Below are 18864 nucleotides of genomic sequence, written 5' to 3'. Positions count from 1 at the left end.
AGATTTAGGCTGTTCCTAATTCTTGGTGATGTATGTTCAGCCCATTTAAAAGAAAGGCAGGGCGTGGGGTGAATTGGGAGATTGGGATTGACATATATACACTATTGATGCTATGTATAAAATAGATAACTAATGAGAACCTACTGTATAGCACAGGGAACTGTACTGAATGCTCTGTGGTGACCTAAATGGGAAGGAAATCCCAAAAAGAGGGGATATATGTATACGTAGAGCTGATTCACTATAGCTGATTCTGTAAAGTAGAAACACAACATTGTAAAGCTATATACTCCAATAAAAATTAATTTAAATAAAAAAGGGGGCTAAGTTTATATAGAATTTGCTGCTTTGTTCATTAGTTCCACATCTAACTTATCTGAATTTCAAAGCTGTTTTGTAGAATGTGGCGAAGAATACTATGCGTTCTCCAAAACCTATTCTCCTTTCCTCCTGCGCACACAGGTAAACTATACATCCCAGCCTTCTTTGCAGATAAATGTGTCATGTGACTGAATTTTGAATAATATGAGTGGAAATAATATATACCAATTCCAGACTGGGCTATAAAAACTTCACATATGCAGTTCTTCCCTTTTTCCCCTGGTCTTTAGCTTGATGAATAGAATCCACCAGAGAACTCTGAGACTCTAAGATAAGAAGGTTCTTACTGAGCATCCATATTGAATGAGAACTCTATTCTGTTGTCTTAAGCCACTGAGATTTTAGGGTTGTTTGTTTTAGCTCTTGGTTTACCCTAATACAAAGAAGAACCATGATTGTCCTATAACTATGGTTATATGTCTATGGGAGAGGACCATAATTTTTATGAATACATAAGTCTAAAAGTGGGCTTAAGAGACTTAAGTCTTTACCAGCCAGTTTGCATGTACACCAGTTGATTAAGATGAAAACACCTTCCTTCCTTTGGGCTCTGGTGCTGGCTCTTAGTCTGCTTGAACTATGGGGAGGGCTGCTTTAATCTATGTACTTCCCATATCCTGTCCCATTATCCCTGTCAATCTGTATCCTTCCTTCTATCTCCCTGAAATAAAATACTTTTCTCTTCTTCATCTTCTCTATATTTCCTTTTCTCTTTCTTCATGACAAGAAGCAAATTTTTCAAGGGTTTCTCTTTCTGTGGCAAGTATGGTGAGTGAGCATATGAGACCCTTTACATATTATGGAGTGTGGTAGCACAGTTTTGAAACTATAGTGTTAGAACCCTCTAATCACCTGTTTACCTCTAAGAACAACCTGATGGTTTATTCTCAGTTTAATAAAGTCACTAAAGCTTTTTCTATTTTGACAGACCACACTTGTCTGAGGATGCCACAATATAACCCTGTATGTAGGTTCTTCAGAGTTTGTGTATTGTATGTACAGCTGATTCACTCTGTGCTTCCTCTCTCCCCACTTTTGACCTCTGATGGTGCCATCAGTGGCTATTACAAGTATGTGGAATTGGATTGGCCCTCCTGAAAAGATGGCAAAAAATTTAAAGAGGCAACTTCTCTGATTATTTAATCAAATGACTAGATTGCTCAAATGACCATAAATCTATTCATATAAGTCTTTTTTTAAGTTATTAATTTATTCTTACCATTTACAACTGTTGTCTCCTGATTCTTTTATCTTTAATGCCTAACCAATATCCCAGTCATGACTGTTACAGATTGTTCGTTATTACCAAAAAATATTTTATCAGTTCTATCCATCCCTTCATGCTGGATTCCAATTTAAATGTAGCTGCCTAAATAGTTTGCTAACAACTCAACGTAGAATGAATTGAAAACAGATCAAGAGCTACCCTACTGAGATGCAGTTTGGTACAGTGCACCGTCCGAAGTTTCATTCACTGGCAGAGCATCTTCATGTTCTTGCCACATGTCCTCTTAACCTTTTTTAATCTAATATTTTCTTTGAATTTCATGTTTTTATTTAAATAAATTTACTTTAAAAGAAACTTTATATTACTAGTCAAACTGGAAAATCAGTATCACATGCTGTAACTATAAGATTAACTAGAACATTAATTCTAGCTAAATACTTTCACATGGCTCTGAACTAAACTCTTCTCCCTCTTTGTTAAAAAGGAGGATTAGCTAGTATTAACACTACATTACATTTTTCTTCTTGACATATTCAGAAGGATTGAAAGATAATTGAAAAGGGAATAACATTGTAGCTATTTCATTAGTCAGAATAGGCTAGACTATACTGTCATAGCAAAGAACCTTAAAAATCTCAGTGGCTTAATACAACAAAGGTCTATTTCTAGTTTATCCAGCAAGCCCGGGCAACTTTCCAGGACAGCTGTCCTTTATGCAATAACACAGCAACCCAGGCTGCTTCAGTCTTGTGTCTCCACCATCTCAACATGATACCTGTCTGTGATTTTTGTGCCAGAGGAAGAAACAGACTGTAAAATCATTCAGGGACTGTGTCACCTCTGCTCTTATTTCATAAGCCAGAACTAGGCACATAGTCCTTCCTAAACCTCACAGGAGCTGGCAATTGTAGTCATCCCTGTGCCCAGAAAGGAATGGAGGCTGCAGGATGCTGGTAGGCACTAGTAAAGTCTACCATACTGTGTAATTCAATGTACTGCCACTTTTATAGATTGTGTAAAATCATCTCTTCCTTAAATGAGTGCCACCTTTTGAAGAACTATATTGTGAATGAAATATAATATTCTGAATCAAAAGTCTGTAATCTACCACTTGAATACTGTGATCTTGGGCAAGAGATCTTTTGATTCTATTTTCCCATCTGCAAAACAAGGTTAATGTGTTCATCATGGAAAATTATGAATGTTGAATGAGTTAGGTAAACTGTTATACAGATGTTAGCTGTTGTTCTACTGGTTGTTGCATAACTTTTTTGAAAGTGAGATGTTTTGTTTTTAGAGCTAGGTACCTAGCATTAGAATTAGGCTCCAGCAAGAAGTTAGTTTCACTAACAAAAGAGGCTATACAAGTCTCAAACAGAATTACCTTTCCCACTGATCTTTCTAAAACAAAGTTTAAGCATATTTTTCTACTACTGGAATGCTCTTTCTACAAGATTTTTTTATACTTAATTTTGCTTTGAACTACCAAATAAGATCAGAGCAAAATTATAATTTTTTATAAAGCTTTATAAGAAAACTTATCAATAGATGTAATTTTGGAAAAAGCTTAGTTTTTAAACTTTTTTATTTGATAAAACTGAAAATGATGTCATATTAACTAATTTTTAAAACAAGGCAAAAATGTGATGATATTTATTTAAGTGCTTAAGCTAAATATGAATAAACTAAATTCATAAATTAAATAAATATCACTACAGATTTCTTGTAGACTGTTGATACAAAATCTAGCCACATGTACCTAAACTAACCTGTTTTTCTAGGTCTCTTGCTCCTGTCCCAACTTCTTTCCTAATTTTCTGATAGAGTTTGTAAAAGCATGCTATTATTTCTTCTTTAAATATTTGGTAGAATTCACGAGTGAGGCCAACTAGGATTGGGTTTTTCTTTATGGGAAGATGTTTAATTACTAATTCAGTTTCCTTACATGTAATAGTCTATTCAGATTTTGCATTTTTTAATGCATTAATTTTGATCATTTGTGTCAGGAATTTGTCCATTTCATCTAAACCGTCTAATTTGTTGGCATAAAGTTGTTCATAACATTCTCTTATAATCTGTTTCATTTCTGTAGAGTTGATAGCAATGTCCTCTCTTTCATTCGTAAGTTTCGGTAATTTGTGTCTTTGCTGTTTTTCTTGGTCAGTCTGGTTTAAGATTAAAAAAAATTTTTTTTTTTAGGTATAAATCCTTTTATTTTTGTAAAATCTGAAAATTGTATGTAACTTTAAAATACAGTGCATCTTTTTTGTTTGTTTTTTTGTTTATTGAAGTATAGTTGCTGTACAATATTATATAAGTTACAGGTATATAATAGAGTAATTCACAATTTTTAAAGGTTATACTCCATTTATAGTTATTATAAAATAATGGTTGTATTCCCTGTGTTGTACAATACACCCTTGTAGCTTATTTTATACCTAATAGTTTGTACTTCTTAGTCCCCTACCCCTTTTTTGTCCCTCCCTCCTTCCCTCTCCCCACTGGTAACCACTAGTTCTCTATATTTGTGAGTCTGCTTCTTTTTCATTATATTCACTAGTTTGTTGTATTTTTTAGATTCCACATGTAAGTGATATCATGCAGTATTTTTCTTTCTCTCTCTGACTTATATCACTTAGCATTTTGCCCTCCAAGTCTATCCATGTTGCTGCTAGTGGCAAAATTTCATTCTTTTTTACAGCTGAGTAGTATTCTGGTGTGTGTATGTGTGTGTGTGTGTGTGTGCGCGCACGCCACATCTTTATCCATTCATCTGTTGATGGATATTTAGTTTGCTTCCGTATCTTGGCAATTGTAAATAATGCTGCTAGGACCATTGGGATGCATGTATCTTTTCAAATTAGTTTTTTCGGGGGTTTTTTGATATATACCTAGGAGTAAGTCGCTGGGGCATATGGTAGTTCTATTTTTAGTTTTTTGAGAAATCTCCATACTGTTTTTGACAGTGGCTGCACCAATTTACATTCCTACCAACAGTGTACAAAGGTTCCCTTTTCTCCACATCCTCACCAACATTTGTTATTTGTGTTCTTTTTGTTGATAGCCATTCTGACAGGTGCGAGGTGATAGCTCTTTATGGTTCTGATTTGCATTTCCCTGATGATTAGCAGTGTTGAGCATCTTTTTCATGTGTCTGTTGGCCATCTGCATTTCCTCTTTGGAAAAATGTCTGTTCAGTTCTTCTGCCCATTTTTAAAGATTTTTTCATTTTGTTCATCTTTTCAAAGAATTAAATTCTGATTTCATTACTGTCCTCAATCCTCAATTTTTTATTTACTATTTAATGCTTCTGCTCTAATCTTTATTATTTCCTTTTTCTGCTTGATTTTAGGTTTAGTTTGTTCTTTTTCAACTTTTTAAAAACATATGCTGAGCATTTTTTCCCCTAGTACCTTTTCAACCATTGTAACCATAAAATTCTTCATTGAAACTTTAAAAAAGGTGAATTAGCAAGATTAGTAATTCTCTCAAAATTAGCTTCTTAAATTAACCTTGTAATTTTGATTTTAATAGAAAATTAATTATATTTATTAAACTTCATACTGAATTGGGAGGCATTCTGAAGTAGAGATGCTCCCCTGATTTATGATGGTTTGATTTAAGATTTTTCAGCTTTACAATGATGCAAAAGCAATATACATTTAATAGAAACCATACCTCGAACTTTGAATTTTGATATTTTCTTGGACTAGCAATATGTAGTATGAGATGCTTTTGTCATGCTGGGCAGCAGCAGCCAAAGCTCCCAGTAGCCAGGCAATCATGAGGGTAAACCAGCGATGCACTTAGAACCATTCTCTACTCATACATCCATTCTGCTTTTCACTTAGTATGGTATTCAATAAACACATGAGGTACTCAACACTGTATTATAAAATAGGCTTTGTGTTAGATGATTTTGCCCAACTGTATGCTAATGTAAGTGTTCTGAGCAAATTCAAGGTAGGCTAGGCTAAGTTATGATGTTTGGTACGTTAGGTGTATTAAATGCATTTTCAACTTTGGATATTTTCAACTTACAGTGAGTTTATCAAGATATAACCCCATCATAAGTTGAGGAAGATATGTACATTTTTCTCTTCTTTAAACCCTATGGCTTCTGTTTTGTACTTTTTTCATGGCACTTTCTCTGCTTCTTATCATAGCTGTTCTTGTTCTGTCTTATCCCATTGTTGCATTCCTTCAGGTCAGAGACTGCCTTAATCATGTTTGAATCCCCTGAAGTGTCTAGCACTGTGCTTTGCACATGGTAGGAACACAATAGCATTTATTGAATTGAATGGAAGAGCTCTTACGGAATTGGCTTACAAATGGTTGTATGCAGTTTTCTAACAAAAAGAATTCTCACTTTAAAAGTATCAGGATTAAATTTACATTTTGAGTAAATATGAATTTTCATGTTAGTGAAGTATCCCAATCCTGTCAAATGATTATGATAATCCCTGAAATGTATTCTGATGCCTCCTTTTTTATTACCTATTAGCATCTCTAGTAGAGGAGGTGCCTTTGTTATGTTGTATTTTTTTACAAGATTATTTAAGTAAGGGGTACCTTAAAGATGAAAAAATTAAATAGGAAGAAATTAGATTCATATTAGAGTTTTCAGCTATATGTGTTTATATATAAATTTATACCTCACAGCTATAACTTCTGAAGAAGAAAGTACTAAAAAAAAATTTAGCACTGATCTCACAACCTCTATATTTTGGTCGATAGACAGCCTTATGAATGTATTTGAGGCATCCTATTGCTTTGAAGTTGTTACTTGTAAATAAATAAATATACCAATGTACTATCTCAAGTTCCATTTATTGTTATTTATCTGTAGCAGTTTGCTGTGTCACTGTTAGTGAATAGTTGTTCCATACTTTATTGAATTCTTTATAAATTTAAAATTATTAATGTCATTTCAGTTATTTGGGTTTTGTTTTCATTATTAGGAAGTTAGTATTAAAGTTTTTAGGTGATAGGTACTTTAAAAGAACTTATTTTGATATTCAAATTGCTAAATTTCTCTGTACTTGGATAGCTTCTGTATTCTTTGTGTTATGTTCAAGTGGGACCTTCTTTTCAGTCCTTACTTTCAGTGGGACCATAATGCTGTAAGTTGATGCTGATCAGCTACCTTTCAGTTAAAAAAAAAAAAAAAGATGTAGTTGCTGTTAGTTTTGGAAATGGTAAAACTATGCAATGTTGCTTTTTTGCTCAAATAAAATGAATTCTGGATTCCTCCTTTATAAAGCTGTTCACTACGATCAGTGCAGATAGGAAATGTTCACAGGCGAGCCCACCCACTAGTTATCCAGGGATAACTAGTGACCACAGACTAACTGATATTTGTATTGGTAAACATAGTTGACTTTGCCACACTGCACACATTTCATATTTCACTTATATTTGTATAGGTTTCAGAGAAATCAGATCTCTAATAGTCTGTTGTCAAGAATAAATATGCATATTGTATTTCTAGCTATACTAATATATATTTAGATTTAAAATAAATGCATTCTAATTATTTGATACTTCACTGCATAGTATGGGTGTAAAACAACATGCAACAATTTTCATTTGTAGCTTAGAGTCTGGAAAGTGGGGAGACTAAAGAAGATAACACATGGTATTTGGGGAAAAAGCAGGGTAAAGAGAAATGTGTAAAACATATACTTCATTTTTTAATACTTTTATAGAAGAAAAGAGAACCAGAAAAATACTTTGCCAGCTTTATGTTAATTTTGTCATTGGTTAGAGCAGCAGAGTTTTATTTTTCATTATAATGAGTCAGAAACGTTCTGTAGTAGACTAGCCATTATTTGATAAAGACTGTCATGCCACGTTTTAATTTCCTCCTTCTGGGTTGCATCTGAGGGTGTTTATTTGTTTTATATGTTTTTTCTTTTCTATAGATGGATACTTTCTCCTTGCAAAAAATGGGGAACCATATGAATTATAGTTTTCTCTTTATCTGTGTTTCACTTACATCTAGCATGTGTCAAATTGTCAAATTCTGTTGGTTTTTCTTTCTCAGTTTTTTTTTAGTTTTTGTTCCCTCTATTTTGGGGGATTCATTTGTTTATTGGTGCATAACTAAAAAAGAAAAGCTCCTTGGCATTCTTTCTTTCTTCAAGGTGTGGTTTATGTCACCATTTAAGCACAATTATGACAAGCAATCAGGATATCAGATAAATTGGAAGGATGCTGTTACCACCTATTTCCCGATTTTAAACCCACCATAGATTGGGGGTTAAGAAGGAGGAAATAAAGAGTTTCTCAAATAATCTCTCTCCTTTTATCCTTTTTTCCCATGCCCACTCCAGGAAATCCATTGTTACTGAAAGGTTTATTTTCTAATAAACGTTTAGGAACTGAAATTTTATGAATGTCCTAAGATTCTGCCTGTGAAAGCCCTGTTGAAAACTTTTAAAAATACAGTTTTCTCTTTCCAGATAAATTTTCCACTGTCTCTCTCTACTTCATTAACAATTCTATAGTTCAGATCTTTTTCTCCTATGTTTTCTTCTAAGAATTTTATAACTTTAATTTACATTCAGGTTTTTGACCCATTTTGAGTTAATTTTTGTATATGGTATAAGATAAGGGTCCAACTTCATTCTTTTGCATGCACATATCCAAGTTTTCCAATGACATTTATTGAAAAGACTATCCTTTCCTCAGTAGACGGTCTTGGTACATTTGTCAAATCATTTGACCATGGGTTTTATTTCTGGAATCTCTATTCTGTTCCACTGTCTATATGTCTGTCCTTATGCCAGTACCACACTGTTTTAATTCTGTAGCTTTATAGTAAGTTTTGAAATCATGAAGTTTAAGATCTCCAACTTCATTCTTTTTAAGATTATTCTGGCTATTCAGGGTTCCTTGAGACCCATATGAATTTTAGGATGAGTTTTTCTATTTATGCAAAAAATACCATTGGGATTTTGATAGGGATTGCATTGAATCTATGGATCACTTTGGGTAGTATTGCCATCTTAACAATATTAAGTCTTCGAATTCGTGAACAAGGGTTATCCTTCCATTTATTTGTGTCTTTAATTACTTTCAGCAACATTTTGTAGTTTCAGTGTTCCAAGTCTTTAGCTTCCTTGATTAAATTTATTCCTAAGTATTCTTTTTGTTGTTGTTTTAAATTGAATTGTTTTCTTAATTTCTTTTTCAGATTGTTCATTGTTAGTGTATTTTTGTGTATTGATTTTGTATCCTACAACTTTGCTGAGTTCATTTATTAGTGGAATCTTTAGGACTTTCTACATTTAAGATTGTGTCATCTGCAAACAAAGATAATTTTACTTCTTCCTTTCTAATTTGGGTGCCTTGCATTTCTTTTTCTTGCCTATAGCTAAAATCGTTTTATCCTCCTTTCACATTTAGTAGAAACCATATTCATTTGACAGTGAATTTGTTTTTAGATTAAGCTTACTGAATATGCTTTTAATCTCAAAACCAACTTTGTGAAAGTACTTTCTTGGTACTTTATGTTCTGCTCATCTTTATATTTATCCTTCAGTTCTCATTTTCCTGGTCCTTGCTTTATTTTATCTGCCTCCATACCATTCTTCCATGAGTATCTGAGTCTTGTGACAGTTTATCCCTAAAAATTCCCCTTTGCTATGAAACTTTTATCAAAGACAGATATTTCAATAGTTATTAAAATTTATATTTTAATGCCTTTATAATTGCTTGAATTAGGTGTGCTTCAACATCATCTACAGCATCTCAGTTTACAGAGGATCTCCATAGGTGGATTTTCTCTTTCACCATTAACATTTCTTTGTGATATATCTGAGTGCTCTTATTCCCCCGTCCTCCACCCCTCAATGATCTTGGTAAGAATCAGTGAGTACAGACATATTGGTCTCTCTTCAAAATAGGCCCCAAATGATGGATACTTTATTACTTGGAACTGTTTAAAAACAAAACAAAACAAAAAAACATAACACAAGAGTTATATTGCTAAAAGAGTGACTGAGAAGAAATCCTAACTTTCACGATAGACGTTAATTCTTTCAGAGATGAGGCCTTGATTTCTTTCTGTTTTATTTCAACTTTTTTCTTAGAAAAGGCCTTTTAATGATCTGTTTTCATGAGGTATTTATAGATCTCTCTCTCTAATTCAGTGTCTACAAACTTTAGTGTGCTTCAGAATCACTTGGAGGGCTTGCTAAGCACAGATTGCTGGGACTGTACCCTCTTGAGTTTCTGATCATCAGCTGATTTGACATGGGGTCTGATCATCTGCATTTTTAACAGACTCCCAGATGATGCTATGCTGCTGGTCCAGGCACCACAGTTTGAGAACCAGTGGTCTAAATCATAGTGTTTAACTTTCTTTATATACCCACATATTTCTCATTGTCTAACCTAGACCGCTTTGATTTGGGTATTCTACCACCTTCTAAGGTATAACATGTTTTCTTCAACATTATTCCCTTCTCAATTTTAAAAACAAAATTGGTAATATCACCATTTCTGTCATTCCCCTATGGCATCTTAAATGTCTTTGTTTTACCCCCTCACACACACAATTCAGACTTTCCAAATAATGCTGCATCTGTGACGGTGATGATGATGACAACAACAGCAGAAACAATGATAAAAACAGCTAACATTTATAGAGGATTTATTCTGTTCTAGGCGCTGTTCTGAGCATTTTATTTGAATTAATTAGTGTAATCCTTAACAACTCCCCCATGGTGTAGCTACTGTTACTAACTCCAAGTAACTGATGAGGAAACTTAGGCACAGAAAAACTCTCACAGCTAGGAAAAAGTGGAAGAGATGGGATCTAACTTAGGCTTTCTGGTTTCAGGGCTCAGACCCTTCATTCCTCTCTTATCCAACCCCTCATTACTATATTACCGTGTTATACTGCCTCTCCATGCTATGTCTTGGAACCACACGCTTACTTTGTTTTCCAAAGCCATTGCCCTCCCTGCTCCATGTTTTAATAAACTCCTAGATGAACTATATCATCATATCCAAGCACTATGCTAAGTACTTTACATGCTTGGAATTATTTAAGCCTCATAATAATCCTGTGACTTTTTGAGAAAACTGAGCCTTAGTAACGTTAACTAACTTGCCCAGTTTCTTATTACTTATAAGTACTAGAGCCACAACCTCAATCTTTGAAATGACTAAACCCATATTCTTAACCAGTATGCATCCTCCTCTCAACTCTGCCAGATTCCCAAACTCAAGTCTCTTACAGCATAAGACTCATATTCCCAGTGCTGGTTGAGATCTCTTTTCAGATCAGTAGTTTCCTGTTATCTCTCATATCATAAGAAAATACCTGGTTTGGTTTTAGAGTCCCCTACCCATCTCATTTCAACCACTTTTTTTTAAAACTATCTGGTAAACCCTTTTGACAAAGATTTCTTTTACCCATCTGATTAATCTTATATACCGTTTATTTTAAAGTATATTGGAATTCTAGGCTTCCAAACGAAATACTGTGTCCCATCTTCCATGTTGACCTGTTATGTTCTCCACCAAGTAGTGTTAAGACTATTGGACAATCTGTCATGCCTGTGATTGTACCTTCTCTGTGTGATTGACTTACAGGTAACACTAGTTTTCTGTAATTTGGCTGAGGGTAACATTATAATCTACCTTATAGAATAATGAAAATTCATTATTAGACATGTACAGTGTCCCATGGATCACAGTTAGAGATGAAGGTAGAAAAACAGAATTAAATGTCCACTATGAGCTATAAAGGTAGCAGTTGGGATTCCCTGAGAAGGGAAAAGAGAAGTCTGCATGGTGTTGAGTTTCACAGATCTCTAGGATCCTGATTTTCCCCCTTGACTCCATCTCATAATTCTTAATACATTCTTCATACCTCCCTCAATTTTCTCCTGCCATCTTTCAATTTCTTTCTCACATATCTACCCTAAGTTGCTGATTTCTGTCTGTCTACTAGCCCCAAATTTCATTATAAATATTGTTATTAAGATTTTTAGATGTATAGAGTCCCTTGAACAGGGACCAGGGCTGTCTTTGTCAGAACTCAGCAGGTAAAATAATTATTCTACTGCCATGATAAAATAAAATAATAAAATTCTAGTGGAAGACTTAAGAGATTTAAGAATTAAATTATAATAATTTCTCCTATACAAAGCAATATTGGATAAATAAAATGTTTCATTATTTTCGAAGTGGTGAGATCAGAGTGAAAGAGATTCTAATATTGGCTATAAGTAGCCTGCAGATTTGCATATAAATCATTTGAGATCTTCGTTTGTGATAGTGATTTTTAAAAATAGGCTCAAGTTTTAACTCTCATCAGAGGTGAGAGTTCTGCTATTCCAGAGCTTACTTTTGGCAGAGAACCATATTGTTAGCACCCTTAGCCTTTGTTGCCATGGAGACAGTAAGGCTTTATTTTGTTTTTTTTAACATACACTTAAAATATACATACATACCTTAAGATTTAAAGTGTGGTTTAGTTGACTGCAGGTTTTGAGTATTGGCACATATCAAAAAAATTTTCTGTTTTTTAAAAACTTTATATTTTTGTCCTCCAAAGAAAATAGAGGAGAATTCTGGTCATTGTAATGACAAAGTTTTATATTACTTTTTACAGGGTCTTTTAGGAATAACTTAAAATCCCCCTGTGAATCAGTAATGGATGAGGATTTTGAAGAACATGCAGAAACTTTTGAAAAAAGTAATGTGATCTTAAGCACTCGCATGTCTGGGACACCTATAGTTATGATATAATGTGTAATGCATACAAGTCAATTTCAGATTCAGCTGTTACTTTTGCACCAGTATTATGCTAAGGACTTTCACCCTATTACAGTTTATTTAATAGAACTCAGTTTAAAAGTACCAAAGCAATCTTCGTACTTATAACTTTTAATATATTTAACTGATTATTTAAATGTATATCAATAATGTTCCTTAACTTTTCCCCCTAAAACCATTAAATAAAATTTATATGAGCTTTTAATATGAAAACTTTCAATTCATGAATTATACTTTTTTCGTTCATTCATTTCTTACAAGAATGAATGTTTTCCATGGCATGCAATATTACTGTTCCATAGACCTCATGATTATATTTGTAACTAAATCACATCTCTTTATCTTCAGCATCCAGTTGTAAACTGGCATGGCCTAGTTAATATTTTAGTCCACTAGCAGTTTTGACTTCTTACCTAACAGCTGAGCAGTTAGGTAATTGATTTCCTTGTTAAGCTAAATATCAATAGATTAATCTTACTTAAGGTATTTATCACAACCCAGTATTATATAATAGTTATTTCTGGATAAAGAAGACTTTTGATTACAATTATTATAAACAAAATCTTAAAACTTAGTCCTATACTTTACTCAGTCAATACCTGTATTTAACAGCAAAGGAAGACAAAATAAGAAAGCTCTTGCTTTATAAGGAGAGAGAAAATAGCTAAAGGTGATAGACTAGACAGTTAACAACTTATGCTCGTAGTTTTGATTATGAGATTTTAGCTTTTCCAGTTTGCAGTGACTTTTTAACAAGACCCATCTCCTCTATGAAGAATGCAGTTAATTTTTTTTCTGGCACAAAAAAATAGGGTAACCTGATCTGAGTCTGACAGAGTGTGTCGTTCATTTAAGTGCTTCCATCTGTTGCCTGCTGTTCCCCTTACTCATGACCCCTCTATGTTTCTCTTTCCTTTCTCTTTCCCTCTGTTTCTCTTTCCTTTTTCTTTCTTCCTTCCTTTCTATTTTCCTCTCTCTTTTTTTTTTTTTCTCTCCCTCTCTCTCTGTCTCTCTTTTTTGTCCTTAGCCCCTCTGAGGAAGGCAAAGTTTGTTGAGAGCCCACGAATTCCAGAATCCGAGCTTGGCTCACCAACCCTCACTTCAGCTCAGAAACTGGACGTGGATGCATACTGCCCTGGTAAGCGTGCATGCAAAGTTTCTGCTTTGAAAGAGGGAGGTTTGGATCAGGCCCATCAAGCAGAGCAGTGTTTTGCATGTATATTATTCATAAAAACATAGCCATTACCTCTTTTGCAACTGTGATCGCATATTTTCCTTACTAGAGCACTGTTTTTACTGAACATCCTTTTTGATTATTGATATAATTATGTAAGTATTGAAAACAGCTTCAAAGATAATTTTCAAAGGAAATTAAAATAATTCAGTAGATAACGTTTTCAGGGTGATTTTTGTGATCTGAGATACTTGAAATTTTGCTTTGGCCATGTGCAATCAGGAACGTTCAAGTGTGAATAAAAATGTTCATTCAACACTAGCCCTTTGCATATGACCTTTCTTGCCTAATCCCTGTTGGTTTTCTGGACAGTTATAGGAAATAGTTGTGATGTTGGAAACATTATACTTGAATTAAAAAAGAAACATTATAGGTTCCTGATTTGGGCTCCTGGACACTCACTGTTAGAAATACCTCTTCTCATGAATGGCCTGTAAGCACATGTGGGAGTTCACTAAAACCCTTCTTGTGTGGGAGCAAACCTGAGACAGACTCATTATCAATGCTTAGATTCTTCCAAACTTAGATGAGTTGCCTGGCAACATCCTTTACACTCACTCTACAGTGAGTCTATAGAGCTGTGTCAGAAATGTTCACAGCTCTAGTTGAGTATACAGATCAGAGCTTCAGTAAAGAACTTTACAAGACTTGGTTTTAGGTCTTTTGTTTATTCCTGCTCATTAAAATTGCACAGTGGCTGCAACTACTACATATTTACAGCATTACAGATCAGCAGAATAAGGTGATTTCTAGTTCTAAGGAAGTTATCAGTAGCTGTAATCTGAAATAGCAGGATACTATACCTCTGAAGCCAGATAAGACATGTTTTAAAAGAAGACAGTAGGCAAAAACTTGAGCCAAACCTAATCAGAGACATTTGATCCTATGAATCAATTTTGAATATTGAAAGACCTCGGGGATTTTGCTTGCAGGTTGCAGAAACTTGGGCTTCATCCACTGTTGTAAATGACTATTCAATTTAAATCAATCGCAGATATGTGTTAGGAATAACTTTTCTATTTCTAAAAGGAACAAAATTTTTTCACGTTCTGAGGTACTGTCACATTTCTTGGGCAATGGAATATTAGGCTCTGCATTTCTTCACGCAAATTTTAGTGTAATAAAGTAAAATAAATAAATGCACTAATTCTCTATTCCTGCATTGAGTTTTGGAAGAGAAACCCTATCAGAGGCCTTTTCTTTTCCAGATTTGCAAATCAGAATGATTGTGGGGAGACTAATCTTTCACTTCCTGATTGCCCATCTGACATCCTTAATCTAATCTAGCTTTTGTTATTGTCAAGAAGCAAGGTAGCTGCTGTTGGTTAGAATGCCCATGCTGAATCACTGTGAAAAATCTTGTCCGTGTTATTACTTACGTATATTTTCTACAAGCAGGAATCTGCTGAATTGGAATTGAACCAAACTAAACCTGTTAAGATTTTCAGAAAACCAGGAAGAAACTAAAACATGTTGCCAAAATGTTAATTGCCATACGCTGCAGTCTCTCCTTTTCTTATCTGAAATAGATTTAAGGTGCAGAAGCTTTTTAATGATTTGTTCTTTTATAGTAAAGTTATTAAACTCTGTGGAAATAGGTTTCTACTGAGATAAGATTAGTGACCTGAGGGTTGAAGCTATTATCTTCTACATAGTACCAAAAATTAACAATAAACAAATGAATTTAGTAGACTCATAAAGGAAACAAATAATCCATCCTTTTTGAATTTCTCTTACATAGGCTATATGAACCGAATAATGATCCTATTTTATTGTATACTCATACATAATAGTGCAGTTAAAGCTAGTGATCTGATACCTTCCGGTCCACCTGCTTTATTCATTATCACATGCAAATTTAGGAAAATAGTATATCTGACAGAGGCAACAGTCCTAAGCTAAAGGTTAAATGAGCAATGGTTCTCAAATTTTAGCATGCTTCAAGAATTACCTGGAGGACTTGTTCAAATACAGGTTGCAAGACCCACCCCCAGAATTTCTGATTCAGTAAGCCTGGGTGGGTTGAGAATTCACTTCTCTAACAAATTCTCAGTTAATGGTGAAGCTGCTGGTTGAGGTGCCACACTTGGGAGAACCAGCTGGGTTACAGGGCTGCTGGAGGCTGCTTGCAAACCTGTAGGGTTCATTCTGCTGTTGACTTCTGAGGAGTAATTGGGGATGTTGTTTCCTTATTATCTTAACTTAAACCTGTTGGTGCCTGTATTTTAGGTGGGAAGAATAAAGCTTTTGTGTCTGAGAAATTGACATATATTTTTCTTGATCTGTCTTTTTGTACACGGTATCTGTGTACCCATGACTAGTTTTCAGTGTTGTCCTACAAGAAAAAGGAAAGTGTGGATCAAACCAGAGCAAGTTGTTGATATTTGGTCCGCAAAGTTTAGGGAAAGCTGCAATGGGATAGAGCTGTCGATCCAGAATATTTATCTAAAAAACTGAAGGATTCAGTTTACATAGCATTAGATTCTAGAATACTTAGTTTGTTTTACTCTTCCTCAAATCAGATTTGTTGTATGCAGAAAACCTGAGGAAAAGTTACGAGTTAACAGTATGTTTTGGTTCTGCAGCTTAACCATGGAGATGATTGATGATGTTACGTAACTGAACTACCCGAGTAGGCGAGGTCAAGTGAATTGTGTTTGATAATCGTCTTACAGTGGGGAAATTAAGACCTAGAGAATTTAAGTGATTTGTGGAAGGTCACAAGCGGGATTTATTGTTGAACTCTTGAAGTGGACACAGTATAGTCCAGAAATACATTGTCCCTAATTCTATTACTGTGTAAATTCTATAAGCACCCCTTGACTGACCCTTCAATTAAAAAGTAGAAAATTCAGTTTTTACATATGAGACAGGGCCGTATTCTCTTTTTAGGGTAACCAGCTGATACCAGTGATTTCAATAAAGCAATTCCCAAAATAAAAGAACATGTTCACCCTACACTCTGACTTTTCTACCTACAGCATTAGTTATTAGCTGTGTGATTTTAGGCAAGTCACTTAACCTGTCTAAGCCTCAGTTTCCTCAGCTGTAAAAATGGAAATGGTAATCTTAGATTAATAAATATAGAGCACTTAGCACAATGCTTGTTTTATAGTAGATGCTTATAAATGTTAGCTAATTTTGTTATTATTATAGTGATGATCCTGAGGTGTATAACACAAGATCTTAAAGTTTTTCTAAACAGTCAGGAAAAACAAGATGTAAAGGTTTAGGGTCGTTTTTAGTTAAATGTGTCTTACTGTGTTTCAATTATGATTTTCCCCTAACTAGTTTTGTGATCTTAAGCATGTCGTGTCATGTCTCTGTGCCTCAATTTCCTATCACAGCAACGTTACATGTAACATGATGTTACTTATATAATTTAACAAATTAAATATTATATATTTGTATAGATACATGAGTACACATTCAAAGGGGAAAATGTCCGGAAGAATACACCAAACTAACATTGGTTGCCTAAAGAGGGAGAGAATTGGGATTGTTTGGATGTCAGAGGAGAAAGTAGCATTGGTGAGATAATGATCATGTTAGCAGTGGTTATATCTGGCTGGTGGAATTACAGATGATTTTACTTTTCTTTATTGGGCAATATATGTTAGTGCATGAGAGCTCTGGTTCTGAAATTAGATCTGAGTTTAATTCCTGACTCTGTCGCCTACTAGCTGTGTGAATACATGTAACATTCATAGTCTTAAATTCCTTGTCTATAAGATTGTGATAAAAATAGGTCTTTTTTTTTTTTGCAATAAATCTATCTCATGGAGTTGTTAATAAGTAAAATAATGTATATGACAAATGATTAGCTCAGGCAAAACAAACAAGAAGAGATATGTAGCACCCTTCCTGTTATTGTTCATCATCATCATCATACTTTTCTTCATTTTCTAAAATTTCTGCAATGAATTTGTATTGAAATTTTTCAGTAATCAGGTTCTGCTAAAGGATAGCAACATTCCTCTGTCTTAGTTTTTTAAGTTTTTATTTTGCACGTTATAACACATAATTTCAAGTGTAGAAATGAGCCTTGATACAGATGGCAGGCCATGTTGACAGTTTTATAGGACTTTTGACTACATGTGCAAGGTTAAGGGCCAAAGTCCAGACCGGTGTTCTGAAAATAGACAGGCTTTTATCCACAGCAGATACTTTCAGAGGAATTTGAGATTAATCTTTTTATAATAGATTCTTTTAAATCTCTTTAAAAATGGCACTGTCCTTCAAAGGACAGTGTTATTTAAGGTGACAACAAAATTAGGATGTATTTGAAACTCAAGAATGGAAGAGAGTTTTATGATACTTATTTGAAAGTACATACTCATATTTATATAGGTTTTGAATTTGTAAAGGATTTTTCATTTGGATTTCTTATCAGCATGGTACTCTATAGCACAAGTACAAACCACTGTTGATGAAATATTTTACATAAAGTGAGTAGTCCCTTGAATCCTCTTTTTCCAACTCCTGTATAGTCAGGGTCATTCCACTTAGAAGAAAAGGATGATTTGTTTTCTCATTTTCTTCCTTCCATGTTTTTCCTGAAAACATTATCAAATGTTATCTTTATCCTAAATAGTTAGGCATGCTTCTTTTTTTTTTTTTTTTTTTGGCTATGAATTTTATACTTTAGACATAAAACCCTCTGATTTTTGATTGGTGTATGGATACCAGAAGCCTTTTTCTTGTAATTCACGTCTTCTGTTATGTTGTATTTGTATTCCTTAAGTCTACTATGTTGTAAACACAATAAGTATACAGCAAGATTTTTAACCTGAATTAAACAGGTGAGCTTTAGGGAGGTGGGTTCTAAACTCCTTAAAATTACATACAAACACTATTCTATATGCATATATGTACTTCTTTCTATAACTGGTTCTCAAAATGGTCTGTAACAAATACTTCCCCCCACCCCCAAGAAAAAGGAAAAAAGAAATGCTGTTATAAAGGTTGACATGAAATGAAGGTTGTTAATGGTGCAACTGTTAGAACAACAACAAAAATAAGCACCTAAAAGTTGGATAGTGGACAGACTTGTAAATCAAATGAAAGGTATAAATGAACTTCAGTGCTGCCCTAATCGGTATATGAAAGTCAGTATAGCAACTAGAGATAGGAAGCAGAGAGAGAAACAGGAATAATTTCAGTATATGTTAAGTATGAGAGATACTGCCTGAAAACTGATTATGAACATAAACACACCAAAGAGCTA

At 34.1% G+C, this 18864-nt stretch overlaps 1 protein-coding gene across 7 annotated transcripts in view; it reads left to right on the top strand.

The window, feature by feature from the left end:
• TANC2 (tetratricopeptide repeat, ankyrin repeat and coiled-coil containing 2) overlaps positions 1–18864 on the top strand; it is a 364796-nt gene that overhangs the window by 169367 nt on the left and 176565 nt on the right. For 3 of the 7 annotated variants that reach the window (XM_068530953.1, XM_068530952.1, XM_068530958.1), the window contains exon 5: positions 13431–13541. The exons of the other annotated variants lie outside the window; for them this stretch is intronic. In XM_068530953.1, coding sequence (XP_068387054.1) covers positions 13431–13541 — 111 coding nt within the window. The remainder of the gene's footprint in view (positions 1–13430; positions 13542–18864) is intronic. 7 annotated transcript variants of the gene reach the window in all.

Source organism: Eschrichtius robustus, chromosome 20 (genome assembly GCF_028021215.1).
Source record: "Eschrichtius robustus isolate mEscRob2 chromosome 20, mEscRob2.pri, whole genome shotgun sequence".
NCBI lineage: Eukaryota > Metazoa > Chordata > Mammalia > Artiodactyla > Eschrichtiidae > Eschrichtius > Eschrichtius robustus.
This window is presented reverse-complemented; position numbering and strand designations above follow the sequence as displayed.